General features: G+C 51.3%; 2 protein-coding genes and 1 non-coding gene across 4 annotated transcripts in view; 1 reads left to right on the top strand and 2 right to left on the bottom strand.

Moving 5' to 3' along the window:
- LOC140680256 (uncharacterized) overlaps nt 1-27,642 on the top strand; it is a 1,118,524-nt gene that overhangs the window by 120,127 nt on the left and 970,755 nt on the right. The window lies entirely within an intron of this gene.
- The window catches only part of LOC140680875 (uncharacterized), a 490,116-nt gene that overhangs the window by 68,185 nt on the left and 394,289 nt on the right, over nt 1-27,642 (bottom strand). The window contains exons 11-12 of the mRNA XM_072919759.1: nt 23,524-23,663; nt 15,132-15,297 (exon numbers count right to left, since the gene is read on the bottom strand). Of these exons, the coding sequence (XP_072775860.1) occupies nt 15,132-15,297; nt 23,524-23,663 (306 nt within the window). The remainder of the gene's footprint in view (nt 1-15,131; nt 15,298-23,523; nt 23,664-27,642) is intronic.
- On the bottom strand, nt 15,349-23,003 carry LOC115493560 (uncharacterized). 2 transcript variants are annotated; one of them, XR_012052276.1, is made up of 3 exons: nt 22,554-22,982; nt 19,732-20,507; nt 18,672-19,644 (listed from the first exon to the last, which is right to left on the bottom strand). It is a non-coding gene; the product is annotated as an uncharacterized protein (transcript). The 2 variants fall into 2 exon arrangements; XR_012052275.1 differs by lacking the exons at nt 18,672-19,644; nt 19,732-20,507 and adding an exon at nt 15,349-16,387 and having other exon boundaries at nt 22,554-23,003.

Below are 27,642 nucleotides of genomic sequence, written 5' to 3'. Positions count from 1 at the left end.
CTGGATCTCTGTTTCAGATGGAAGCTGCTGGTGCCATCCTCACCTTTAACCTCCCTCTGGAATGCAAACAGGTGTTCCCAGGTGTGTTAAGCAGGATTTGCTCAATGTTTCCATAAATCTTTTGTGTCCCCCATGGAACAAAGGGGCCATTTTGGCACTGAGGGGGTGACGTGGAAGCAAGGAGTCAATTGTGACCCTGGGGTCCCATGGAACCAAGGGGCCATGGTGACACAGCAGGGCCACGTGGATCCAGTGGTCCATTGTGGCACTGTGGATCCAAGGAGACCATGGAGACACCCCCAGAACCTCATGGAACCAAGGGGTCCATGGTGACCCAGCGGGGCTGCATGGAGCCAATGGTCCATGGTGACACTGCCCATCCAAGGAGGCCATTTGGACACTGCAGAAGCTCATGAAGCGAGGTGGCCATTGTGACACTGAAGAACTTCATGACACCAAATATCCATGGGGACACAGCAGGGCATCATGGAACCCAGGAACAGCTGTTGGCAGTGCGGAAACTCCTGGAACCAGGGGCTGTTGTGGCACTGCAGCACCAACACAGCTGCTGCACCTTGTCCCCTGCCCTGCACAGCTCCTTGGGAGGCACGGCAGGAGCAGCACCCCGGGAGCCTCGGGAATGCCCCTCTGGGATCCATGGCACACACTCCCAGGGGCTGGAATTCCAGTTCCCAGCCAGGAAAAGATGTTCCTGCCCTTGAAGGCAAAGCTTTTATGGAAGAGCCAAAAGCCAAGTGCAGCAGGATCCTACAGTGACATTTCACTGCCAGCCTTCATAACTTCACCCATGGTTGTCGTAGCTCATGGATTGGGAATTAAATCAGGGCAGGGTCTTTGGTGGGAGCTGCCCTGGGTCAAAGGAGACACTGAGAGAGAAAAAGAGCAGGCAATAGAAGGCAGGAGAGAAAGGAGATGTTTTGGTTTGGAATGACACATGTCTGCTAAGGAAGGCAGGAGCCTCTCCTGAAATAGAAAAATGTAGACTCTTTCTTTCTGAATTGTTATTATTTTGAAATAAAGGGGGGCTCTCAGGTAAAAATATGGGAGCAGGAATAGCAGTATTTTCTCAGGGAAGAAAATAAAAAGATAAAATAAACAATGCAGTAAACGAAAACAACACTGACAGAGTCAAAAAATAACCAGACACTCTGTTGGACAGGGTGTTGGCCACAGTCCAATTGGAATTGTGGCTGCAGTCCTCCAGGAGTGTCAGGTGTGATTCTGTTGGAGAAGTGATCCTGTAGAAAAGGGTGTCTTCTTCTGAAGAGGAAGAGGCAGCTGTTCCTCTGAGAAATCCAGCCCAGAAAAAGCTGTGTTGGTGGGCCAGAATCTCAAGACTAGATGCAGGTAGGAATGCTTGGCTCCTCCCTCTGGGCGGAGCATCTCACAGTGGGATGTTATAGTTCTTATCAGTCATGCAGTGACATTCAATAGCCCATTATCAGCAGATGTCTCCCCTGAGGGATTCTGGAAGAGATAAGGAAAAACTGCCCACTTAACACAGGACAACTGCCATACAGATGGCAAATAGAACACATCTTGCTTTTTAGTCTGGGGCAGGAGGTCACAAACAAAATCAGCTGAGAAGGCGGCACTCTGAAAAGCAAACCAAAATTGACAGAAAATGAATGGGACAGAAATCAATAATTCTGGAAGTTTTATTTACTATCTAAATACATCACACCCACCCAGCCCCATACAATCCTAATCCCACAACCTCAAATTTGGATCTCACTTCTCCTGATCTCCTTCCAACCCCATCTCATCCTAGAGGCTGTGGAATTGAGTAATTTTGGCATGGGACTGAGGTGGGAACCAGCCATTTTGAGGTGGGATTGAGCAATTTTGGGGTAAGATTGTGAGGTTTCCAGTGGGATTGAATAATTTTGAGGTGACAGAGCAATCCACCTTGGCTTTTGGAGTGCAAAGATATGGAGAATACTACCAGATATCCCCCAAGAACCCACAAATCCTCCAGAATACGTTCCCAAACCATAAATTCCATCTCAAACACCTGTTAAATGATGGGACTTTTGACATCCATGGTCAATACTCTTTTTAGTCATTTTTCAGGTGTTTTTAAGTGATAAAGACAAATCAGAAGAAAATTAGGGCCAAACCAAAACCAGAGAGCCCTTGAGCATCCCCTGGGCGCAAGACAAAACAAACTCATCAGAAATTAAACTGAACCCTCCATAAAATGCCTTGAGGAAGATTTGCTCTTCCCACAAGTCACTTGTGATGGAAATGCAAACAAATCCCAAACATTAATAAACCACCAACAGAAGCAATTCTGTGGCAATTCCAAATTTCATCAGTTCCAGCACAGCTCCAGCTCAGATGCTGGCAGATTCTAAAGAAAGAATGTTGGAAATTTGGCCCAATACAGATTATTAAAAGGAAGGGAAAGCTCTGTGTAGCTGTCACAAAGGTGACAGGGAACAAGAAAATAATGATTCTCCCCCCAAGCCTGTGAATTCAGGAGTTATTTGGGAATTTAGGTACTTGAGCTGGGCTTCTTGTAGGACTTTTACCGGCCTTGTGTTCCTCACCTTGGGGTGAATGATCCTTGCCAGTCTCACTGGTATCATTTGGTCCCTTTCTTCCAGTGATTTTAACAAACTTTTCAAAGAATGACAAGAAAATATTTTCTTTACACTGGCCACCCACAACAGCTATTTTCCTCATAAGTTTTCCCAAAAGTCACTCAGAGGAAGCTGCATCCAAGTTTCCAAGAGTTCCTCCAGAAGGGGGCAGAACCTCCTCAGAGGAGGGACCCATGCTGTTGTCAAAGGCACTTGGGGTCAGACAACAGTGCCCTGAACCCACTGTGCAAAATAATGTTGCAAGCTGGTAAATAAAGTTGTTAGAGCGATGCCTGTGCCACAGTTAAGGTGCTAAGGAGATCAAATCTGAAGTCGATTTTCCTGAACAGTAAATTTGAGGTAAAGAGAGAGATGGAAAGAAATAGAAAATGGGGGAGAGCAAGGGAGTGATGGGGACAGAGACCTCCCCTGGGGTGAGGCAAGTGTGACATTGTCCCCTGTGTGCGTGTCCTTCCCAGGGTGGGGGTTTTACACCTGAGCCAGTTTGGGTAAGGGGGGTGGTGTTCATCCCCCACCCCGAGCAGGGATGGCCTCACTGTTTCAGGTTACAGTGTCAGATGTAACCAAAAGTGTTTTCAGTCACCATCTCCATAAACTGTTATCAACAGGTGGGGCAGTGTTCTTTATCTCTTCCATGGCTCAGCCCTGATAATGCCCTCCAGGGGCCATCTTCTGTTAATGGGCCATTGAGTGTCACTGCAGGACTGATAAAATTACATCATCCCATTGTGGGATGCTCCGCCCAGGGGGAGGAGCCAAGCATTCCTACCTGGATATAATCTCACCCTTGCAACACCACGACCACCTTGCCTACTGGATTTCCAGAGGACAAGAGCTCCATAACCACCACTGGACCTTCAGAGGAAGACCAGACCCTTCTACAGGATCACCGCTTTGACAGAATCACGTTCATCACTCCAGCCGGACTGCAGCCACCATTTCATCAGACTGCTACCACCACCCTGACCAACGGGGTGTCAGGTTATATCCTGACTCTGTCAGATTAAGCCAGTGTTTCTGTGTCATTGCCTTGATCTTAATTTTCTTAGTCAACTGTGATTCTGGCTTAGACTCTCTCCCTGGTTTGCCTTCCACCCAGGACAATACTGAATCTGCTCATCCCTTGTTTTCCTCCCAAAACAGAATTTCCCATCCCCAGACCTTTGCCAGATGGAGGAGAAGGCTGTGAGGAAGAGGAAGGAGCCTTGGGACACCGAGGCAGGTGAGGAGGAAGTCAGTGCCCCTTTCCCCCTCTCTCCTGTTCCATCTCCCGGCCCAGCCTGGCCCCTGGATGCAGGACAGTCCCGCTGCCGACGCTGTCGTGATGGGGATGCACTGGGGGGATCTCCTTACCATTCCTTGTGGCACGGAGGCAAATCCCATCCCCTCCTTGTCCTTCCTACCCCAGAGCAGGAGCTGATGATGGAGACCAGGAAGGACAAATCTCTGCAGCACAACCACATGGAAGAGGCCGATTTGAGCAACTCCACAGCGCAAGAATCCAACAGGGAGGAAAAGCCCCGGAGATCCCACAGGAGGAGGGGCTGGAAACCCAGCCCAGGGTGCTCTGAGGAGGAAAGGCCCACTCTGGGTCAGGAAGGTGGGCAGAGCTTCAGCCAGAGCTCGGAGCTGGTGGTCCCTGAGAAGCTTCATGATGGGGAGAAGCCCTACAAGTGCTTGGAGTGTGGGAAGAGCTTCAGGCATAGCAACAGTCTGAAACAACATCAGATGATCCACACTGGGGAATGGCCCTACGAGTGTGGGGAGTGTGGGAACAGCTTCAGCCACAAGTCCGACCTGATTGTCCACCAGAGGTTCCACACTGGGGAGAGGCCCTACGAGTGTCCTGAGTGTCAGAAGAGGTTTCACAGCAGCTCTGAACTCCTTGTGCATCAGCGGATTCACAGGGATGAGAGGCCCTTCCGCTGCCCTGACTGCGGGAAGGGCTTCAAGCAAAACTCCACCCTTGTCACCCACCGGCGCATCCACACTGGGGAGAGGCCCTACATGTGCCCCACATGTGGGAAGAGGTTTCAGAGCAGCTACAGTCTCCTCCTGCATGAGCGGGTCCACACCGAGGAGAGGCTCTTCCTCTGCTCTGACTGTGGGAAGGGCTTCAAGCAAAACTCCAACCTCATCAGGCACCGGCGCATCCACACTGGGGAGAGGCCCTACGAGTGTCCCCAGTGTGGGAAGAGCTTCACCCGGAGCTCTTACTTGACCCAACACCAACAGAGCCACTGGTGAGGGAAGCCCTGTGAGTGCCCCAACTGCAGGAGGAGCTTCGTGCACCACTCCAGCTTAACCCCCCATTGAAGAACCCACATTGGGAAGAGCCCGGGTGATCCCTGTTACCTGTGATCCATGCTGGGAAGACACCTGTACCTTCTCCTGCCCCTGCCAATGACCTTATGTGGGATTGAAGAGGGTCTGGCTATGGCCCTGTCACTACATTCACTCCCACCTCAGGTCATTGCCAGGGGCAGGAAAGGGACTCTCTCTCTCTCTGAGAAGGGTGTCCTTTCCAGGCAGGAGGAGACATGTGTCCAGGAAGGTACAATTGATGGTGATGTAATTTCCCCTGTAAATAGTTTTTCTTATCCCTTCTGTTGTCAATTTTTTTCTAGTCCTGCTTGTTCCTCATCTCGTTGCTGTTCCCAATAAATTGTTCTTATCCCAGCCTGGCATCTTTCCCTTTTTTCCTTCAGTGGAAGGTGGGAGGGCAACGAGAGCCAGCACGGTTTTAGTGAGAGCAGGAAACTGGGAAATCCCATTCCTGAATCCCGGCCTGTGGAAACCGAGCATCCCAGCTGGTGCCAGCCCTGGTGGCCATGGCAGCAGCCTTGGGAGCGGGTCCCTGGCTGGGGCTGAGGGAACCTCTTCACTCTGGTGCCCAGGGACAGGAGTGGAGGGAGCGGCTGCAGCTGAGTCGGGGCAGGCTGAGGTTGGATCTCAGGGAAAGGTTTTTGCCCAGAGGCTGCTGGGGCACTGCCCAGGCTCCCCAGGGAGGGCCACAGCTCCAGGGCTCTCTGAGCTCCAGCAGCGTTTGGACAGCGCTGCCAGGCCCAGGCTGGCAGTGTTGGGGTGTCCTGTGCAGGGCCAGCAGCTGGACTCGAGGATCCTGATGGGTCCCTCCCAGCTCAGCCACTTCTGTGGTTCTGGGATCCCATGACCCTGGGGATGGGAGTGCCAATGGTTGCCATGGAAACGGGCTCTGGCTGCAGGCCTGAGCTGGTGTCCATGGCAACCACCCCTGGCATGGGGTCTCCATGGAGCTGCCCAGGGACTGACCATAGCAACAGGGGCTGGGGAAGGTTGCCATGGAAACTGACCATAGCAACAGGGGCTGGTGCTGGTTGCCATGGAAACTGACAATAGCAACAGGGGCTGGTGCTGGTTGCCATGGAAACTGACCATGGCAATGGGTCCTGATGAGGTTTGCTGTGGTAATCCAGGGCATCCCTCTGGCTGCCCTGGCAGGTCTGGGACCCTGGCAGGGGTCAGGAACCCCCCTGTACAGAGCCCCCAGAGACACTGTCTGTGATCTCTGTCCATGGGGAGGAGTTTTCAATCTTACAGGATGAATTACACACTCTGAGTGTTTGATATTAGTAATAATTAAGTGTGACACGGGTGCAAAAGTAGAATTTTAGGATTCTAGGTAAGGGGTTCAAAGGAGGCAAGATGGAGGAAATCGTGTGTGTCCTGTCCTTTTTCATCTTCTTCATGCCTTCCATGTTTCACTGCAGTGTTGGCATTTTTCTGTTGGTTTAGGCTGGGGACACATTGTTCAACATAGGTGATAGGTATTGGCACATTATTGTAAATATAGCACAGGTAGTTTCTGGTATATAATGTTTGTAACTTCCCACTGAGGGGCAGAGCCCTGCATGCTGCCCCGCAAGAAAGGCCTACTGCAGGTCAGACAGAACATGTTATAGATAAGCAAGAATAAACAACCTTGAAAACCAGCACAGATGAATATGGCTTCTTCTTTGGCAGCGGGGCTCAAAGACAGCAAATTTCTGCAATTTTGAGATCATTTAAATACCACAGATTCTGACATAAATGGCATCCCTGGCTGGGCTTGGACCACCAACCTTTCAGTTAAGAGCCGACAGTTTGCATATTAAGGTTCAGATATTTTGACAGGCCCTCAGAGGGGTTTCATGGGGACTTTCTAAGTGTCCTCAGGCTGCCAAAGAGCCGGGATGTCACAGGCACTCACAGTGGCTCCTGTCATGGGCAGACTGGGAGCTTTAGCCTAAGTTTATTAGAGAAGCTCCTGTCAGGTCAGGAGGCACAGAAAGGACCCCCAATAGCCCCTGTAGATCCCCAAATACCTCCAAGGACCACCAGCCTTTCTAAGCCTCTTTTTGTGAGAGGAGCCTTGGAGCAGCAGGTTCCAATCCCTACCCCTGACATTTCAAGATCTCGTATGTAAACAATTACAAAGGTGGAATTAAAACTTTATACAATTCTCCCATAGCATTAGGAATTGTAAACCAGTGTTGGGGGTTGGGTTTTTCCTTTCTGTTTTTTCCTTATCATTGGCTGATGTTTATCGGCTGATCCCTTATTTTGGGAGGAGCTGCTGCTCTTGGAGATGGGAGTTTCCACTGTTGCTGCCAGAGCCCGGGCCAGAGCTGCTTCTTCTGTCCTGGGATGAGCCTCTGCTCGTGAGAACAGCCACTAAACTGGGACCTTATTTACACCTGCCCCACTAAAAGAGAGACCTATCCCTGTCTGCTCTGGTGTCCAGGATCCTGAGCTGGGCTCTCCCTGCCCTGCTTGGAGCCCCTCACCCCCTGCCTGCCGAGACATCCTGCCAGCCCAGCTGACTGCTTTTTGCCAGTGCTGCTGGGGCACCGAGCTGACTGCTTTCTGAGAGTCCTGCTGGGGCACCGGAGCCGGCTGCCCCGGGGTTTGTGAAGCAAAGCCTCTCTCCAGCCCTTCCCCCTTCGGACAAAGCCGCCATGGCCCCGCGCTGCCGAGCCCGGCCGGAGCGCCCCCTGCAGCCGCGTGGGGGTCAGCGCACCTGCCCTGCCCCGGGAGCCACAGCGCCCCTGCTGGCTGTGCCCGGAACTGCACCGCAGGGAAAGCGCCACGGCCCAAAGGCCGGGACTGGGCTCTGCTCTGTTTGCTGTTCGTGCCGCAGCTGCTGCTGCTTGTTTGCTTTGTTATACACACTAGGAAAGAGCTGACATTCCTATTCCCATATCTTTGCCTGCCTGAGAGACCCTTGATTTCATGATTCTAATAATTTGGAGGGAGGGGGTTTACATTCTCCATTCCACAGGAGGCTTTTTGCTGCCTTCCCTAGCAGACACCTGTCTTGTAAACCAAGACCAGTTTTGGCACCCGATGTGCAGCCTGAGGGCATTGAGAGAAACAGGGTGAAATAAGAATAACAATTCTTGAGTAACATGATTTTTTTTGGTTGCACTGGATATAGAAACCTTGTTAGGTGTCACCATGTGGTCTAGCTTACCCTGGTTTGGGTGGCACATGGTTGTGGCTACATTTTTCCCATCCTATAACTATGGCAAATCTGGCTGATAATTAATTTGTTTGATGGGTTAATATGGTGAGGAATTTATGGATTTTTAATTTCCTCTGGTCAGTGGGCACACAGATTCGAGGCTACCACACACTAACTGTATGTGTTTGGAATTACTTTAATAATGGTACCTACCATGAGGAAATAACACCAGGGGAAGTTTTCTCCCAACTCCTCAGCCAGCTCTTTGGGTCTACAGTGGTTGGTGCTCCTGCTATGCCTGTTAAGCCTATTCTGTTCAGCATTCAGAGGTAAGGGAAGATTGACTTAGATAACTATCGTAGCCTGTTATCCAGCCTGTAATAATTAGCACTGACTCCATGATTCCAGAAGGCCAATCAATCCCTTTATTACATTATCCTATACTATACTGCTAAGAAACACTCATCGCTCTTGCAGACAGTCTGATACAGACAGACCAGACTGGTTAATTGAAATCCAATTGGCCATCACCATTGGCCAATTTAGAAATCACCCTTTGATAAACAAATCTCCATAATACATTCCACATGTGCACAACAACAGGTGCAGCAAGTGAAGATAAGAATTGTTTCTTGTTCTTTTCTCTGAGCTTTCTCACAGCTTCTCACAGCTTCCCAGGAAAATCCTGGGAGATCTCTCTCTCTGCTCAGAGGATATGTGATTACCACAGGTCAGTTGTGACAATGTGGGTCCAAGGACACCACGGTGACACTACGGAACCTCATGGAACCAAGGGGCCATTGTGACACTGTGCTGCCTCATGGAATCAAGGAGACCAATGTGAAACTCAGAGACCCCAAGGAACCAAGGGTCCATGGTGACCTTGTGCAGCCGCAGTGTCACAGAGGAGCCATTGTGACACAGCGAGGGCACACAGAGCCCAGGGGCCATTGTGACACATCAGGGCTTTGTGGAACCACGAAGCCATTGTGACATTGCAAGGCCTCATGGAAGCACGGGGCCATTGTGACACTGCAGAAGCAAGGGGAACATTGTGACACTCCAGGGCCTGATGGAGCCAAGGACACCATTGTGACACTGTGGGGTCCATGGAACCAAGGGAACATGGAACAGGTCTGGCTGGCTGGAGCTCCTGGGGACCACCTGACAGGTCCGGGTGACCTTGGCATGTCAAGGGCTGCTTCTCATCTCCCCTGAAGCACTGGGGCTCTGGGCTTTCCTTCCTATGGGAGAGAACTCTCCTTCTCCTCCAAGGACCCAGGGCCGAAATTTGGATTCCTTCAAATTTCCTTATATACGAAGATTGTTCCCAGATGAAATCTGCCAGGTCTGAGACAGATCTGGCTGCCTTGGCCACCCAAGGGCCACCTCTTATCTGCCTTTCAAATACTGCGACCATGTGCTTTTCTTTATTATGGGGAAAAAACATCCACTTCAACTAGGCACCCATGACAAAAATTGGGGATCTGCCTCCAGAATTCCCTAAATCCAAGGATAGCTCCCAGAAAACTCATGCCAGGAAACACAATCTGGCTGGCCTTGGCCTCCTGAGGTCTGGCACTCATGTGCCTCTGAAACACTGGGGCTCTGTGCTTTCCTTCCTAATGGAAAGAATTTCTGTCCAGGCACCCATGGTTAAAACCGCGATTCCACCTCCAGAACTCTGTACATGCAAGGATTGCTCCCAAGTGAAATCAGCCAGGACAGACAGGTCTGGCTGCCCTTGGACCCTTGGGGGCTGCCTCTCATCTGCCTTTGAAACACTTGGTCTCGGTGCTTTCCTTCCTATGGAAAAGAACCGTCATTCTTATCTATGCAAAAATGGCCAAAAATGGGATTCCATCTCCAAATACCCTATATCCAAGGGTTGCTTTCAGACAAAAGCTACCAGGACAGAGAGGTCTGGCTGGCCTCAGCCTCTAATGACTACCTTTCATCTGCCCCTCAAACACTGGTGTTATGTCCACTGCTTCCTATAGAAAGAATCATCCTGCTCCTCTGAATGTCCATGTCTGAAATTGGGATTCCACCTCTAAAATTCCCTATATCCAACGGTTGCTCCAAGACAAAATCTGCCAGTACCATCAAGTCTGGCTGGCCTTGGCCTCTGGTGGCTGCCCCTGCCACACTGGGGCTCGGTTCTTTCCTTCCCATGGAGATCACTGTGACACTGTGGGCACCTCATGGAACCAAGGGGATCATTGTGGCACCACTGGAGCCCATGGAACCAAGGGGCCATGGTGACACTGCGGGGCTTCATGGACCCAGAGACCATTATGACTCTGTGGGGCCTGATGGAACCATGGAGACCATTCCGACCCTTCAGGGCCTGGTGTCACCAAGGGGGCATTGTGACACCTCAGGGCCTCCTGGAAGCCAGGGACCATTGGGACACTGATGGGCCCCATGGAACCGAGGGAACATGGACCAAGTCTGGCAGGCTTGGCCTCCCAGAGTTCACCTGACAGGTCTCCCTGATCTTGGGATGCCAAGGGCTGCCTCTCATCAGCTCCTGGAGCACAGGGGGTCCCTGCTTTCCTTTCTATGGAAAAGAACTTTTCCTCTTTTCAGATGCTCATTGCCAAAACAGATATTCTCCCTAAAAAATTCCTATATGCAAGGGTATGTCTCAGAACAAAATCTGGCAGCTCTGGTTGGCCTCTGGTGGTCACCTCTCATCCCTCCAGGAAACACTGGCGCTCTCTTCCTTCATTCCCATGGAAAAGAACCGGCCTTCATGTCCAGGGCCCATGGCCAAAATTAGAATTTGGCCTCCCAATTTCCATATATCCACGGATTGCTCCCAGACAAAAGTAGCCAGGACAGACAGGTTAGGCTGGTCCTGTCCTCTGGTGTTTTTCTTCGACTCTGAGATGAATGTTTTCATTTGAAAACACCTTGGAGAGGGCCCAGAGATCTCCCAAGGAGGGGTTCTGAGGCCTCAGGCACATGACCACTACATATGGACAAAGGAGCTCTGTGCTCTGTGCTGCTGCATCACAGAAGTGATGTCCTGAGAGAAGCTGCTAGCAGTTTCCTCTGTGTCTGACAAAAAAACCAATCAGTAATTAGCTTTGAGAGCTGACAGTCTGTTAAACCACTAAGGAAACTGCAGACGCCTCAGTGCAGACCCAAGTTGAAGATGAGAAAGCCTGGCTGGGTCTCTCTCCCTTCTGGCCCCAAAGAGGTGCCAAGGCTGGCCCAGCCCCATCTCAGCCTTCTGGCCTGGCTGCTGAGATCCTGGCCCTGCCCCAGCGCGGCCCAGCCTGACACAGCCCCAGCGCAGCCGCTGCAGAAACCTCCATGGGAAAACAGCTCCGGCCGCAAGGACCGAGCCCGGCCGGGCTCACGGAACCATCTGCAGCCCCGGGCAGATATTGACTCTGCCAGTGCTGCCACCCTCCCTGCAGTGAGAGAAAAGGACACAGGGCAGGCACACAGAGGGGCAACATGAACCCACTGAGGTCAGTGAAAAGGAAGTTGAGTCTCAGATGGGAGGGATGAGGAGATCCCCCTTGACCTTGGGGCTGAAATCCTCTGCTAAAGCTATGGAGAAGGATGTCATTGATACATCAAACTGAAACACGGATGAAAAATCAAACCCTACAATTCCAATTGAGATTTGTATGGAATGGGTATGTTTATTCACAGCGCTGTGGACACATATCGGGATTCATTGCCCTTTAATAGACATGAGTCCCTCTGAGAACTCTTGATCCTTCTTTATTACCCTTACTAATTTCCATATGCATAGCATTTCACAATAGGTTAATGCATATTCATTACACTGATTTCACATTACACTTACAGATAGTTACACTTGTACTCAGTTTTTGTCAGAAAGTACAGAAAGAACTCCTGGGTCACTCTGCCCTGTCTGTTTCAAGGTCCGAGGAGTCTTTCTTATCTCTTATCTTTTAGTGTGGAAATTTGCATTCTTTCTCCTTAGCTGGGGTGGTATGTCTAGGGCTGCAGTCACCAGACTAAACAGCATATTTAGCAAGCTCAAAGTGCACATTTCACCTAAATCTAAATGGATTTCTACCCTGTTAAATTTTCACTCTGTCTCACCACAAGTGCTGCAGGAATTGTCTGCAGGCTCCTGCAGTGCCTGGTGCTGCTCCCTTGCCAGAGGCACCCCAGGCCAGGGGGGCACATCTGGGCTGCTGTGTCTGGCTGTGGGGCTCCCTGTTCTGGGTAGTGAGGAGGAGCTGCAGAGGCTCTGCAGGACTGACAGGATGGGCTTTGGGGCTGTGAGGAGAAGCTGAGGGACCTGGGCTGCTGGAGCTTCTGAAGAGGAGGCCCAGGGCTCCTCCTGCAACTGCTCCAAGGGTGGTTTCAAAGAATTCCAGAATCAGCGAGGCTGGAAAAGTCCTTGGAATCATCAAGTCCAACCTGGGCCCCGACACTGCCTTGTCTCCCCTGAGCCTCCTCTTCTCCAAGATAAACAACCCCAGCTCCCTCAGCTGCTCCTCACAGGATTTGTGCTCCAGACCCTTCACCAGCCTTTTTGCCCTTCTCTGGACACGCTCCAGCCCCTCCATGTCCTTCCTAAGTTGGGGGGCCCAGAACTGGACACAGCACTCGAGGTGCTGCCCAACCAGTGCCCAGCACAGGGGAAGAATCACTGCCCTGCTCCTGCTGGCCACACCATTCCTGATCCAGGCCAGGAGCCATTGGCCTTCTTGGCCACCTGGGCACACGGCTGGCTCATGTCCAGCCTGCTGTCCATCAGTCCCTGCAGGTCCCTTTCTGCCTGGCTGCTGTCCAGCCCCTCTGTCCCCAGCCTGGAGCGCTGCAGGGGTTGTTGTGGCCAAAGTGCAGGACCCGGCACTTGGACTTGTTAAACCTCACCTTGTTGGGTTTGGGCCCTGGATCCAGCCTGTCCAGTCCCTGTGCAGAGCCCTCCTACTCTCCAGCAGATCAACCCTCCCAGACAACTTGGTGTCACCAGGGTTCCATGAGGCCCCAGAGTGTCCCAATGGTCTCCATGACTCCATGAGGCCTCCCAGTGTCACAATGTCCCTTTGGTTCCATGGGACCCCTTGGTGTCACAAAGTCCCTTGGATCCTTGTGCCCTGCAGTGTCACAATGTCACCGTGGTCCCCAAGGCCCTGCAGTGTCACAGTGGATCCTTGGTTCCATGAGGCCTGGCAGGGCAGCAATGCTCTCCTTGGTCCCACAGTGTCACAGTGGCCTCTTGGTCCCCAGGGACACTGTCAGTCTGTGGTGGTGGCGGCACAACTTTCCCTGGGAGTGTTTTGTGCTAACGGGCAGAGCCACGGGAGCCCAGCACACACACACACACACACGGAGCAGCTCGGCAGTGAGGACACGGGAGGGCCCAGGCATGGAGCTCCAACGAGGGTTTATCAGGGTCTGACGCTCCAGGGCTCTGGGGGTTAAAGACAGAGACAAAGGAGGGTTTAGGGTGTAAATACGGGAAAAGAGGAGGTGGAGGAGAGCGTCAGGGATCTCAGGGTTTAGGGGTGGTACACAGGGAAGGGACTAATAGGGAATGGCAGGGTTGATAGGTGGGCACATAAACCAATGGGAAAATAGGGAAGGGAGAACTTGCTAGAACATGAACATATCTGGGTAAAAGGGGTAGGAAAGGCCAATAGGCCAATGGGTACAGAACTGGGACAAATTAACACAGTGCTGCTGAGCACCATGGGGGAAGCTTCTGTCCTCACCCTGAGCTGTGAGGAATGCCCAGAGCCTATGGTGCATTTCTCCAGGGGATCGCTTTTGCCCTCTCCCCAGTAAGCTCACAGGCCTCCACACACACACACTGGAGATGTCTGGGGCCATTCATCATTTCTCTGCTCTCAGCACCAAGGCAATGGACTCTGGCACAGCTCTGAGTTTAGGCCCATGGCAACCACCCCTGGCCATGGGGCTCCATGGAGCTGCTCTCAGGAAACCCCCCAAGAACTGGGGAGTGCCCCAAAACTGCCTCAGGAATGTGAGATATCCCAGCAGCTCCTCATGTATGTAAACTATTCAAACACTCACCCAGTAATGGGCTCCCCATATCTTAATCATCCCCAAAATTTGTCTGTCTCATTCCAGACCCCACCCCACCTCCCAAATGCCAACCTCTACCCATGCGACCCCTCCTGGACATCAAGACCCCTTCCCAAGCTGTACTTCCCCCATTTCACACCTCCCAATCCCCATCTCACCCATCCCGCCCCACCCAATTCTCATCTCACCCTCCTGATTTGCATCCCTCATTGCCCAATCCCCTTCCAACCCAATTTCACCCTGAGAGGTGGTGGAATCGAGTAGTTTTGGGGTTGTATTCAGTATTTTTTAGTAGCACTGAGTGGATTTGAGCAGAAAGATCAGTCCCTCTCATCTTTTGGAGTGCCAAGAAATAAAGACAACTAAACCAAATAGCCCCCAAACTCCCCCATACCCTCACAGATATCTCCTGGAACCCAAGATTCCTCAAAACACAAGTAAAATGTGAGGCTTTAGATGCTTTTGATGAATTTGTTGATTTTAACCCCAATTTTCTGTGTTTTGAAGGGAGGAAGATAAAAGATAATAAGAGGCAAAATAAAATAACAGCAGCCACTTCCCTCTGTGTATCACAGGGCATGTGGGTCACCAGGGCTCTGAGCAGGGTGGGTCCTCTGATGGGGATGGAGCTGGAGCAGTGCACGAAGCTCTTCCTGCAGGCGGGGTTCTCGCAGGGCTTCCCTTACCGGTGCCTCCGCTGGTGCCGGGTAAAGAATGAGCGGTCTGAGAAGCTCTTCCCACACCGGGGACACTCGTAGGGCCTCTCCCCGGTGTGGATGTGCCGGTGGGTGACGAGGGTGGAGTTGTGCTTGAAGCCCATCCCACAGTTGGGGCAGCGGAAGGGCCTCTCCTGTCTGTGAATCCGCTGATGCGCAAGGAGAGCAGAGCTGCTGTGAAACCTCTTCTGACACTCAGGACACTCGCAAGGCCTCTCCCCTGTGTGGATCATTTGGTGGATGATCAGCTGGGACCACTGGCTGAAGGTCATCCCACACTCCTCACACTTGTATGGCCTTTCCCCAGTGTGGATCCTCTGGTGGCAGATGAAGTGGGAGCTTGTGCTGAAGCTCTTCCTACATTCCCCACACTCGTAGGGCCTCTCCCCAGTGTGGATGCGTTGGTGGATGATGAGGTGGGGTGTAACGACATATATTTGTATTCCACGGACAGATTCAAGCGAGATCTCTTTGGTTGCTCTTGGAGGGTGAAGTTTATTCAGGACGCAGAGAGGCTCTGCCTCGAGCTGCCAGACACAGCACGTGGCTGGGCCTCGGGTGATGGGGGAGGGGAGAGACAGAGAGGAGAGCAGGGACTCCCGGAGGACTCTCCAGGAGGGGAAGGGAAGATCCAAGAGGGCGTCCAGCCCCCTGGAGACCCCTTATCAAGGGGGGCTCCAGGGTGGGCTGGAACAGGACCTGGGCCAATGGGGTCACAGGCACCTGATGGTTCAGGGGAGGGTTACAGATGTGGGGTGAACCATACATTCTGGGGGGTGAGATGGGAGAATCCATTCGGCTTTTGGACCCCGCTGAAGGTGAGGGTGATTGTCCAGCCAGTAGGGGGCGTTATATTCGTCCTGGCTGTACCATTGTGGTTCTTAATCATATTTATCTACCCTCCCCAACATCTCCCCCTTTTTCACTGAACCATTTGAAATATTAAATATTGATTTAACAACTATTTTCTGCACACTTGGAGGTGTACAGGGTATTGTTACTAGAACTATACTTATTGCTACTGGAACAGTCAAGCTTATTTTACAGAGTTCCTTTAGCCAAGGTGCAAGGCTTAAACTATTAAGTAAACTGTATAGCTGAGATGACCTTATTGTTATTAAATCACTGATTATAGTAGGGGAGGCATTGTCAGAATTTTTTTGGAAAAGGTCTTATAATTAAACGGGTTGAAAAAGGTTTGTTAGGGTTTGTGTTAGATATATAGGTGGTCTTAGAGCTTGCAGGCTTGGCTAAAGCTACTCGGCATTTGTCTTTGGTTGAATTATAAGTAAAACTTCAATATAAAAACTGAAACAGAAGAACAAAAACAATATGCACGCATTAAACGATAGAAAGTCCATTTTTCTCTCGATGACGCAGCGTGGTTCAGGTCTGGGTGCTGGCTTCTTGGCTTGTGCTTGTAGAGGAACTGTCTGGTGTGGGGGTGTCAGCAGATTTCGGAGCATGGTAAGGCTTCACGTTCTTTCCTGGGACCCACTTAAGTCCTTGACCTGTAGAAACACAAGCAAAACCTTTTCCCCACGTTATGAGGTTGTATGGACCTTCTATTTGCCCTGTGTCTAAGTTTTTTATTAAAACTGGGGGGTGTTCCTTAATTTTTGCTTTTTTGTTGTTCAGAAAGTGTCTGTAGATGGGGGGGTCGGGCTCTTCTGTAGAGCTATTTAGGAAATTGTAAACATACAGAGCTTTACTCAATCTCTTTTGAGGTGTAGCTTGATCTACTCCTCCTTTCTGTTGATTTAAAATGCGTTTTAGGGTTTGGTGTGTTCTTTCTACCATTCCCTGACTCGTGGGGGAGTGAGGGATGCCAAATGTATGGTGAACACCCCAATCATTCAGGAATGTGGCTAGTTCTTGTGAGGTATATGAGGGGCCATTATCAGTTTTAATTTCTTGGGGAACACCTAAATAGGAGAAGGCTTGTGAGAAATGTTGGCAGACATGCTTGGCTGTTTCCCCTGTATGTACAGAGGCAAAAATTGCATTTGAAAATGTATCAATAGAGACATGGATGTTTTTAAACTTCCCAAAAGATGGATATTTAGTGATATCTGTCTGCCATTTCTGTAGGCTCTCCAACCCTCGTGGGTTGGTGGCTGCTGAAGGGGGGAGGGGTTGCACATGCTGACAGCTTGGGCAAGCTCGTACAATATTTTGTGCTTGCTCTAGGGAAATGTGAAAATCTCGTTTGATGGCCTGTGCGTTTTGGTGAAAGAATGCATGGCTCAATTTGGCCTGTTCAATAGTGTTGGGCAAGGTGGTTGCAGCAAGCACCGAGGTGGATTTCTCAACGCTTGCTGAACCTTCCTCATCAGACGCGGCTGATGCCAGTGCATCAGCGCGTGCATTTCCCTCTGCCATGAATCCTGGAAGACCAGAGTGAGCCCTGATATGAGAGATAAAGTAAGGATTAGCTCTGTGTGATAAAATGTTATATAAACAGGTAAGCCAAAGACACAAATTATTGTTGCTTACATCCTTTAGAACGGATCCCTCAATTCTCTTAATGACATTAGCTACATAAGCTGAATCTGTGATCAGGTTGAAAGGTTCCGGAAAGAGCTGAAATGCTCTTACAACTGCAGCCAATTCAACAATCTGAGGGGAACCTTCAACTTTTTGGACATCTTGTTCCCAGGTTTTAGTTTTTGTATTTTGCCATGTAACAACTGAGTTGTGTGTTCGGCCTGACCCGTCAGTGAAGATAGTAATTGCATTTAAAGGTTCTTCACTGATCAGGGGCTTCTCCTTATAACATAACTTGGCTTTGATCATTTTGTGTGCTGGGTAGTGAATTGAGCAGGTGCCTGGGAAGTTCAGCAAGGCATACAGCAGGTCCTCCGATTTTTGCATAGCCCAGTCAAAATATGTTTTCTTCATGGGCAAGTAAATAGTTTCAAACTCGCGGCCTGCTATTGAAAGGAGCCTTGCTCTGCCTTTGATGATGATCTGTGACATCATCTCCAAAGGTGTGAGGATTGTCTTTGGTGACCTATAGGAAATAAAAACCCATTCAATTATTAACAGTGGATCCTTGAGAGACGAGTCCCATTGGAAGATGAGGCCGCACAGCCTCAACTTTTCTCCCAGGATTGCAAGGAAAAAGGGTTGACCAGGAACATAGCGATGTGCCTGCCTGTTCTGCAGAGCGTCAGTGATGTGTTCTAGGGCCTTACAAGCCTCTGGAGTGAGAGACCTGGGGGATCTGAGTTCATTGTCTCCCTTTAACAGATCAAAAAGTGGAGCAAGTTCATCAGCAGTTATTCCTAAGACAGGCCTAACCCAATTAATTTCCCCTAAGATCTGTTGTAAGTCCTGTAGAGTGCGGACATCGGTTCGGATTTGTATCTTTTGGGGGGAAATAGACTGATCTGTTAGTTTCCAGCCTAGATACTTCCAGGGGGCAGTTTCTTGTATTTTTGATTCAGAGATCACAAGTCCAGCCTTTTTTACTTCAGCAACAGCATAACTACAAGTCCCTCTCATCTGCTCTTGTGTTGGTGCTGCAATAAGCAGATCATCCATGTAGTGAAGGATAACGGATTGTGGAAACTTTTGGCGGACTGGAGTCAGCGCGCGGGCAACGAAATATTGGCAGATAGTAGGCGAGTTTTTCATTCCTTGGGGGAGGGAAAGCCAGTGATACCTCTGAAGCGGTTCTTGTAAGTTCGTACTTGGGATGGAGAAGGCAAAACGAGGAGCGTCATCTGGATGCAGAGGGATGTTGAAGAAACAGTCTTTCAGATCTATGATGATAAGAGGCCAGTCTCTGGGTATCATGGATAGGTTGGGCAGGCCAGGCTGGAGTGGGCCCATGTTTTCGATCACTGCATTGATTTTTCTGAGATCGTGTAGCAGTCGCCAGGTGTTAGAGGTTTTCTTATGGATCACAAATACAGGTGAGTTCCAGGGGCTGTTAGTGGGCTTAATGTGGCCCTTCTGCAGTTGTTCTGCTACCAGTTCTTTGAGGGCACTCAGCTTGTTATCTGGCAGGGGCCACTGATCGACCCAGACAGGGGTGTCAGTCTTCCAGGTCAGTTTCGGAGTGCTGAGTGCTTTAGTGGCCCCTACAAAAAACCCAGTTCAATTTTAGCTCCCCATGCAGAAAGCAAGTCCCTTCCCCATACTGTGATGGGTTTCTGAACCACATAAGGGCGAATCAATGCTTTCATTCTGTCAGGCCCTTCAATGCTGATCACAGATTCGCTTTGCAAGCACGGAGTGACACCTCCGATGCCTGTGAGAGTGCTTGGGGGAGGTACCAACCTCCAATCAGTAGGCCAATAACAAGAAGAAATTACAGAAACGTCTGCCCCCGTGTCAATCATCCCCTTGATGGTGACTCGAACCCCGCCATTTGATAGTTCACAAGTTAGCATTGGTCTTTGGTCACTTATGTGTTGAACCCATAGGACCTCGGGGTTTTCAGAAGCGACTGGGAAACAACGTGGTGGTATCTGGTCTATGGCTCCCATAGGCAGTGCAATGGCAGTGGCTATAGGGGTTTTAGGTGGAATATGCAATGGGGGGTAGTAAGCCTTGGCTAACACTAATAGTTCTTCATTGCAGTTAGCAGAGACTACACAAGGTAGAACAAGTAGCCCCAGGATGCAGTTCCTTTCTTTGCCAACTATTAGAAAGTCTTGCCGGAGTTGTGAAGGCCCAGTGATTCCTGTCGAAATATAGTCGTAGCCATCATCCTTTAAGAAGGTTGTTGGCTTGGAGGTCGCCAGAGTGCACCAGGTGCCTGGGGATAGTAAGTTTGAGTCATTAGCTGGAATTGTGCTGGTGATGCAGCGAAGGGCATTGGGACCGGGATATTCGCAGATTTTACCTCGGGGTTTTGGGGGGCCACCATTTGTTTCATCACGCGGTGACGCGGCGCGCTCGCCTTGGAGTTTTTTGGATTAGGTCTTCTACTCGCATCTTGTTTGGATCGGCACTGCCAGGGCATATGTTTTCCTTTTTTGCAGGTGGTGCACGAATCAGGCGTTTGTGGGCTTTTGTTGACTTCTGTGCAATCCTTTACAATGTGGCCAGGTTTTTTGCAGAGGTAGCAGGGTCCTAAAGGCAGAGCAGCTTGCATGACAGCCATGGTGTTGTATTGTTGTTGGGAGCTGAGATGCAGGGCAGTTAGAAGTTCCGTAAGTCTCTGGTCTCTTGCTTCTGCCTGTTGTGCTTGTGCTGCAAGAGCCCTTTCCAGTTTATCTCCCCGGGTTTCTTCGGGTTCATGTGCTTGGACGACTGTCACGTCATGTGGGCTCCCAACATAGTTGCACGCTTCAATCATCTCAGGCACTGTAGGTTTTTCTTTTCCTAGGGCCTTGATGATTCGTTTGCATTGGGCGTTGGCATTATTTTCGAGGATGTCCCGGATCATTATCGGCCGGGCCAAATCATCACCACATTGCCTTTCAGTAGCTTGAATTACCCGGTCTACAAATGTGGTGAATGGTTCAGATGAGCCTTGGGTAACTAGATTGTATGCTTCTTCGGAAGTTCCCGCTGGCTGAATCTGTAAAAAGGCTCTGCGAGCCATCCTTTTGACATCATCCAATACCATTTTGGGTAGATTCGCCTGATGTTCGATCTTATCATCTGGTGGGTCACCTGTTAATTAAGACAAGGTAAGGGTGCGAAGGTGTGCATCAGTGCTTTGTCTATATGTAGTTAGGACTCCTGCAAGCATTCTCTTCCATTTAAGATCCCACAATATATATTGTGAGTCCGTGAGAAATGTGGTGGCAAGATGTTTGCAGTCATGTGGCGTGAGTGTGTGTCTCTCTAGGGTACTTTTCAACAGCTGTTTGAAATAGGAAGAGGAGATGCCACCGTCATTAATTGCTTTTCGCAACTCTTTTAAATCATGGGAGGGAAGGAATGTCCATGTTTTGAGATTAGCAGGTTGTTGGCTGGGTATTGCCGGTATGGCTTGGGAAGGCAGGTTGTCTTCTTTGTGGTTATCATATTTGATTTCAGGGCAGTTAGTCAATTGAAGATTGTTGGCACTGTGTTGAGAATTTGGTGAGACTGGGATAGAAAGGTTAGAGTTTGCAGGGGTAACATAGTTCTCTGTCTGTCCTTTGTTTGTAGAAGCTGCAGTTACATTGTTGCGTTCACGTTGCTGAGGCATAGTGTCTGTGTCAGGGCGTGGTGAGGAGCTGCTAGTGTGGGAGGCAGGGGCTGCTGCCAGCTGAGGCAGAGGAGCAGGGGGGGTGGAGGTCGCGGGCAGCAGCACCTGTGGGGAACTGGGATTTGTGGAAGGATATCCTGTCGCTATGGCATTGGGTGCTGTGGCAGTTTGTAGATACGGCGAAGGGAGGGGTGCGGAGGGATATGGTGATGGGTTTGGGAAACCCGGAAGTGGTGCCGGCGGCGGGGGGTTCCGCGGCTCTGCAGCCAGAGGCGGGGGCTGCGGCGCCGCGGGGGGGTGGGGGGGTGGGGACGCCGGGTTTGCGTCTGCCGGGGGGGCCGGCTGCGAGTTCAGGAGGCGGGCGGGCAGCGGGGGCACGGCGCCGGGAGCCGGGGCGTCCCTGGGAAGGGCGGGCGGTGCCGCGGCTGCAGGGGCGGGGTCCGGGGCGCTCGAGGGAGAGGAGGTGGAAGCAGGGGCGGGGTCTGGACCGCGGGGGAGGGGGGCGGCGGCCCCGGGGGCGGGGTCTGGACCGCGGGGGAGGGGGGCGGCGGCCCCGGGGGCGGGGTCTGGGCTGTGCGAGAGGGAGGCGGCGGCCGCGGGGGCGGGGGCGGGGTCTGGACCGAGGGGGAGGGGGGCGGCGGCCCCGGGGGCGGGGTCGGGGTCTGGACCGAGGGGGAGGGGGGCGGCGGCCCCGGGGGCGGGGTCAGGGCTGCGCGGGAGGGAGGCGGCGGTCCCGGGAGTGGGGGCCGCCCAGCCCAGGGCCGGCGCATGGCCGGCGTGTTCGCCGGACCAGGGGACTTCCGGGTGGGTCGGGGGGGCGGCCGCGGAGGCCAGCGTCTGCAGCTTTTGCAAAATCGCAGCTGACGCTTGAAATTGTGCTTGCAAAATAGCCATTGACTGGGTTTGTGCTTGCAAAATGGCTGTTGTTTGATTTTGTAAAAGTTCGGCTATAGTAGCCATCATAGCCGGGACAGGCAATGCTGGGGGTGCGGGCGGGGGGGAGGCGGGGCCCGCAGAGTGGTTTGGGGGGGAGGAGGTGGCCGCAAGGGCGGGTTCTGGGTTGCGGGTGGGGGGGGGGCGGCTGCGGCGGGGAGCGCCGCTCGCTCAGAAACCGGCGAGTCGCCAGCCGCCTCGCCGGCATTCTCGCCGCAGCGCGGGGTGGGGGTGCAGTCCGGCGGGGATATTTGAGCCACGGCAGGGAGCGGTTTGGCTGCTATCTGCGGCTTTTGAGAAGCGCAGATTCCTGCCAACACTCTATAAGCAGGGAGCAACTCGCAAGCATAGGGGTCCCGCCGTGAAATGTCGTTAAACAGTGTATGTCCCACGGACTCCCAAAAGTCTCCACAAAACACAGCAGAGCGCTCGGCATATGGGAACTTAAGTAAGATCCATTCTAGGAGTTTTCGTAGCTCTTTTTTAGGCAAATTACTATTATGGCTACATAATAAGTGGTTAAGTTGCTTATAGAGATCTCTATCAGCTGCAGAGTGGGACTGTCCCATTTTTAAACCAGTGTGGCTCACCTCGGTGTCGCAGGAGCGGGATCCTCTGTCAGGGTCCGACGTTTACTGCAGTCGGTGCTGAGGGCTCACCGCGGGGCTTCTCCAGAGCTTCAGCGCGGGCAGTGCTAAGCAGTGCTCGCCTGTGCTTTGTGTACGTGGCCACGTGGCGCGGCAAGTCTCCTCACAAAGCCTTGGGTCGCCGCGGAATCGCGGCGATCACCTGTGCTCGGAGAATAACGGCCAGAAAGCCTAGAAGAGCTGTAAGAGCTCGCTACTATGTAACGAGTCTCTGAGCTGTAGGATGGCTTCGGGACTTTTTAAAGAGCTCCGGTTCGTCACTGCCTAGCAGCAAAATGCCGTGCTCACGACCACGATGGCGAGGAAATACCTGGTTATTTAGTTAGTGTCCATGGAAAGGTGTCCTACAGGTAGAAAAGCTGGAAAGCATCCAGACGGGTGCAGTTGCAGGTCACCGTGGGTTCGTATTCGAGTTGGGCGCCAGTCTGTAACGACATATATTTGTATTCCACGGACAGATTCAAGCGAGATCTCTTTGGTTGCTCTTGGGGGATGAAGTTTATTCAGGACGCAGAGAGGCTCTGCCTCGAGCTGCCAGACACAGCACGTGGCTGGGCCTCGGGTGATGGGGGAGGGGAGAGACAGAGAGGAGAGCAGGGACTCCCGGAGGACTCTCCAGGAGGGGAAGGGAAGATCCAAGAGGGCGTCCAGCCCCCTGGAGACCCCTTATCAAGGGGGGCTCCAGGGTGGGCTGGAACAGGACCTGGGCCAATGGGGTCACAGGCACCTGATGGTTCAGGGGAGGGTTACAGATGTGGGGTGAACCATACATTCTGGGGGGTGAGATGGGAGAATCCATTCGGCTTTTGGACCCCGCTGAAGGTGAGGGTGATTGTCCAGCCAGTAGGGGGCGTTATATTCGTCCTGGCTGTACCATTGTGGTTCTTAATCATATTTATCTACCCTCCCCAACAGTGGGGGTTCTGGCTGAATCCCTTCCCACACTCCCCACACTCGTAGGGCCATTCCCCGGTGTGGATCATCTGGTGGCGGATCAGGGTGTTGCTGTGCCTGAAGCTCTTCCCACACTCAGGACACTCGTAGGGCCTCTCCCTGTCATGAGGCTGCTCAGGGACCACCAACTCTGATCCCTGGCTGAAACTCTGCCCACCTCCCTGGCACAGGGTGGGTCTTTCCTCCTCAGATCCCCGTGATCTGCGTTTGCAGCCCCTCCTCCTGTGGGATCTCCGGGGTTTTTCCTCACCGTTGGATTCCTCAGCCATGGAGCCACTCAAAAACGCCTCTTCCACAAGGTTCTCCCACGGGTATTTATCTTCCCTGGTCTCCATCCTCAGCTCCTTTTCAGGGGGAGGAAGGACAAGGAGAGGATGGGATTTGCCTCCATGCCAGAGGGACGGGCAAGGAGATCCCCCCAGTGCGTCCCCGGCAGGAGAGCGTTGGCAGCGGAGCTGTCCTGCAGCCGGGGGCTGTGCTGGGCTGGGAGATGGAGCAGGAGAGAGGGGGAAAGGGGCACTGACTTCCTCCTCACCTGCCTGGGGGTCCAAGGGCGCCTTCCTCTTCCTCACAGCCTTCTCCTCCATTTGGCAAAGGGCTCGGGATGGGAAATCCTGTTTTGGGAGGAAAACAAGGGATGAGCACATTCAGTTTTGTCCTGGTTTGAAGGCAAACCAGGGAGAGAGTCTAAACCAGAATGACAATTGAGGAAGAAAATTAAGATCAAGGCAATTATACAGAAATACTAGTTTAAACTCACAGAGTCAGGATATAACCTGACACCCCGTTGGTCAGGGTGGTGGTAGCAGTCTGATGAAATGGTGGCTGAAGTCTGGATGGAGTGATGAACGTGATTCTGTGTAAGCGGGGATCCTGTAGAAGGGTCTGGTCTTCCTCTGAAGGTCCAGTGGTGGTTATGGAGCTCTTGTCCTCTGGGAATGCAGTAGGCAAGGTGGTCGTGGTGTTGCAAGGGTGAGATTATATCCAGGTAGGAATGCTTGGTTCCTCCCCCTGGGCGGAGCATCCCACAATGGGATGCTGTAATTTTATCAGTCCTGCAGTGACACTCAATGGCCCATTAACAGAAGATGGCCCCTGGAGGGCATTATCAGGGCTGAGCCATGGAAGAGATAAAGAACACTGCCCCACCTGTTGATAACAGTTTATGGAGATGGTGACTGAAAACACTTTGGTTACATCTGACATTGTAACCTGAAACAGTGAGGCCATCCCTGCTCGGGGTGGGGGGTGAACACCACCCCCCTTACCCAAACTGGCTCAGGTGTAAAACCCCCCACCCTGGGGAGGCCACGCACACAGGGGACAATGTCACACTTGCCCCACCCCAGGGGAGATCTCTGTCGTGTCACTCCCTTGCTCTCCCCCCTTTCTCTTTCTTTCCATCTCTCTCTCTACCTCACATTTACTGTTCAATAACATCCACTTTGGATTTGGTCTCCTTAGCACCTTCATTGAGGCAGAGGCATCTCTCTAAAAATTTTATTAACCAGATTGAGACATTATTTTGCACAGTGAGTTCAGGGCACTGCTGTCTGACCCCAAGTGCCTTTGACAACAGCCTGGTTCCCTCCTATGAGGAGGTTCTGCCTCTTTCTGGAGGAACTCTTGGAAACTTGGATGCAGCTTCCTCTGAGCAACTTTTGGGAGAACTTATGAGGAAAATGGCTGTTGTGGGTGGCCAGGGTAAAGAAAGTATTTTCTTGTCCTTCCTTGAAAAATTTTTTAAAATAACTGGAGAAAAGGGAACAAATGATACTAGCAAGACTGACAAGGATCATTCACCCCAATGTGAGGAATTCAAGACCAGTAAATTCCTACAAGAAGCCCAGTTCAAGTAGATAAATTCCCAAGTAACTCCCGAATTCACTGGTCTGGGGACTTTGCCAAATATGAGCATCATTATTTTCTTGGTCCCTGTCACCTTTGTGACAGCTAAACAGAGCTTTCCCTTCCCTTTATTAATCTGTACTGGGTCAAATTTCCACTTTCCTTTTATCGGAACCTGCCAGCAGCTGAGCTGAAGCTGTGCAGGAACTGATGAAACTTGGATTTACCACAGAATTGCTTCTATTTTCAGTTTATTCATGTTTGGGATTTGATGTGTTTCCATCACAAGTGACTTGTGGGAAGAGCAATTCTTCCTCAAGGCATGTTATGGAGGGTTAAGTTTGATTTCTGCCAAGTTTGTTTTGTCCAGTGCTCAGGGGATGCTCAAGGGGTATCTGGTTTTGGTTTGGCCCTAATTTTCTTCTGATTTGTCTTTATCACTTAAAAACACCTGAAAAATTACTAAAAAGAGTATTGATCAGAAATGTCAAAAGTCCCTCCATCTAAGAGTTATTTGAGGTGGAATTTACGGTTTGGAAACATATTCTGGGGGATTTGTGGGTTCTTCGGGGATATATGGGAGTATTCTCCATATCTTTGCACTCCAAAAGCCAAGGTGGGTTGCTCTGTCACCTCAAAATTGCTCAATCCCACCTCAAAATGGCTGGTTCCCACCTCAGTCCCATGCCAAAATTACTCAATTCCTCCGCCTCCAGGGTTAGATGGGGTTGGAAGGAGATTGAGAGAAGTAAGATCCAAATTTGAGGTTTTGGGATCAGGATTGTATGGGGCTGGGTGGGTGTGATTTATTTTGATAATAAATAAAACTATCAGAATTATTGATTTCTGTCCCATTCATTTTCTGTCAGTTCTGGTTTGCTTTTCAGAGTGCCGCCTTCTCAGCTGATTTTGTTTGTGACCTCCTGTCCCAGACTGAAAAGCAAGATGTGTTCTATTTCCCATCTGTTTGGCAGTTGTCCTGTGTTAAGTGGGCAGTCTTTCCCTATCTCTTCCACAATCAATCCTCCCTCAGGGGAGACATCTGCTGATAATGGGCTATTGAATGTCACTGCATGACTGATAAGAACTGTAACATCCCATTGTGAGCTGCTCCACCCAGAGGGAGGAGCCAAGCGTTCCTACCTGCATCTAGTCTTGAGATTCTGGCCCACCAACACAGCTTTTTCTGGGCTGGATTTCTCAGAGGAACAGCTGCCTCTTCCTCTTCAGAAGAAGGCACCCTTTTCTACAGGATCACTTCTCCAACAGAACCACACCTGACACTGCAGGAGGACTGCAGCCACAATTCCAATTGGACTGTGGCCAACACCCTGTCCAACAGAGTGTCAGGATGTATTCTGACTCTGTCAGTGTTGTTTTTGTTCACTGAATTGTTCATATTTTCATTTTCTTCCCTAATAAAGAGCTGTTATTCCCGCTCCCATATTTTTACCTGAGAGCCCCCCTTAATTTCAAATTTATAACAATTCAGAAAGAGTTTACATTTTTCCATTTCAGAAGAGGCCCCTGCCTTCCTTAGCAGACACCTGTCATTCCAAACCAAAACACCTCCTTTCTCTCCTGCCTTCCTTTGCCTGCTCTGTTTCTCTCTCTGTGTCTCCCTTGACCCAGGACAGCTCCCACCTAACACCCTGCCCTGATTTAATTCCCAATCCATGAGCTACGACAACCACGGGTGAAGTTATGAAGGCTGGCAGTGAAATGTCACTCTAAGATTTTCTCCACTTGGCTTTTGGCTCTTCCATAAGGACTTTGCCTTCAAGGACAGGAACATCTTTTCCTGGCTGGGAACTGGAATTCCAGCCCCTGGGAGTGTGTGTCATGGATCCCAGAGGGGCATTCCCGTGGCTCCCAGGGTGCTGCTCCTGCCGTGCCTCCCAAGGAGCTGTGCAGGGCAGGGGACAAGGTGCAGCAGCTGTGTTGGTGCTGCAGTGCCACAACGGCCCCTGGTTCCAGGAGTTTCCGCACTGCCAACAGCGGTTCCTGGGTTCCATGATGCCCTGCTGTGTCACCATGGATATTTGGTGTCATGAAGTTCTTCAGTGTCACAATGGCCACCTCGCTCCATGAGCTTCTGCAGTGTCCAAATGGCCTCCTTGGATGGGCAGTGTCACCGTGGACCATTGGCTCCATGCAGCCCCGCTGGGTCACCATGGACTCCTTGGTTCCATGAGGTTCTGGGGGTGTCTCCATGGTCTCCTTGGATCCA

The sequence above is a fragment of the Taeniopygia guttata genome, chromosome 30, assembly GCF_048771995.1.
Source record: "Taeniopygia guttata chromosome 30, bTaeGut7.mat, whole genome shotgun sequence".
In the NCBI taxonomy this organism is placed as follows: Eukaryota; Metazoa; Chordata; class Aves; order Passeriformes; family Estrildidae; genus Taeniopygia; species Taeniopygia guttata.
This window is presented reverse-complemented; position numbering and strand designations above follow the sequence as displayed.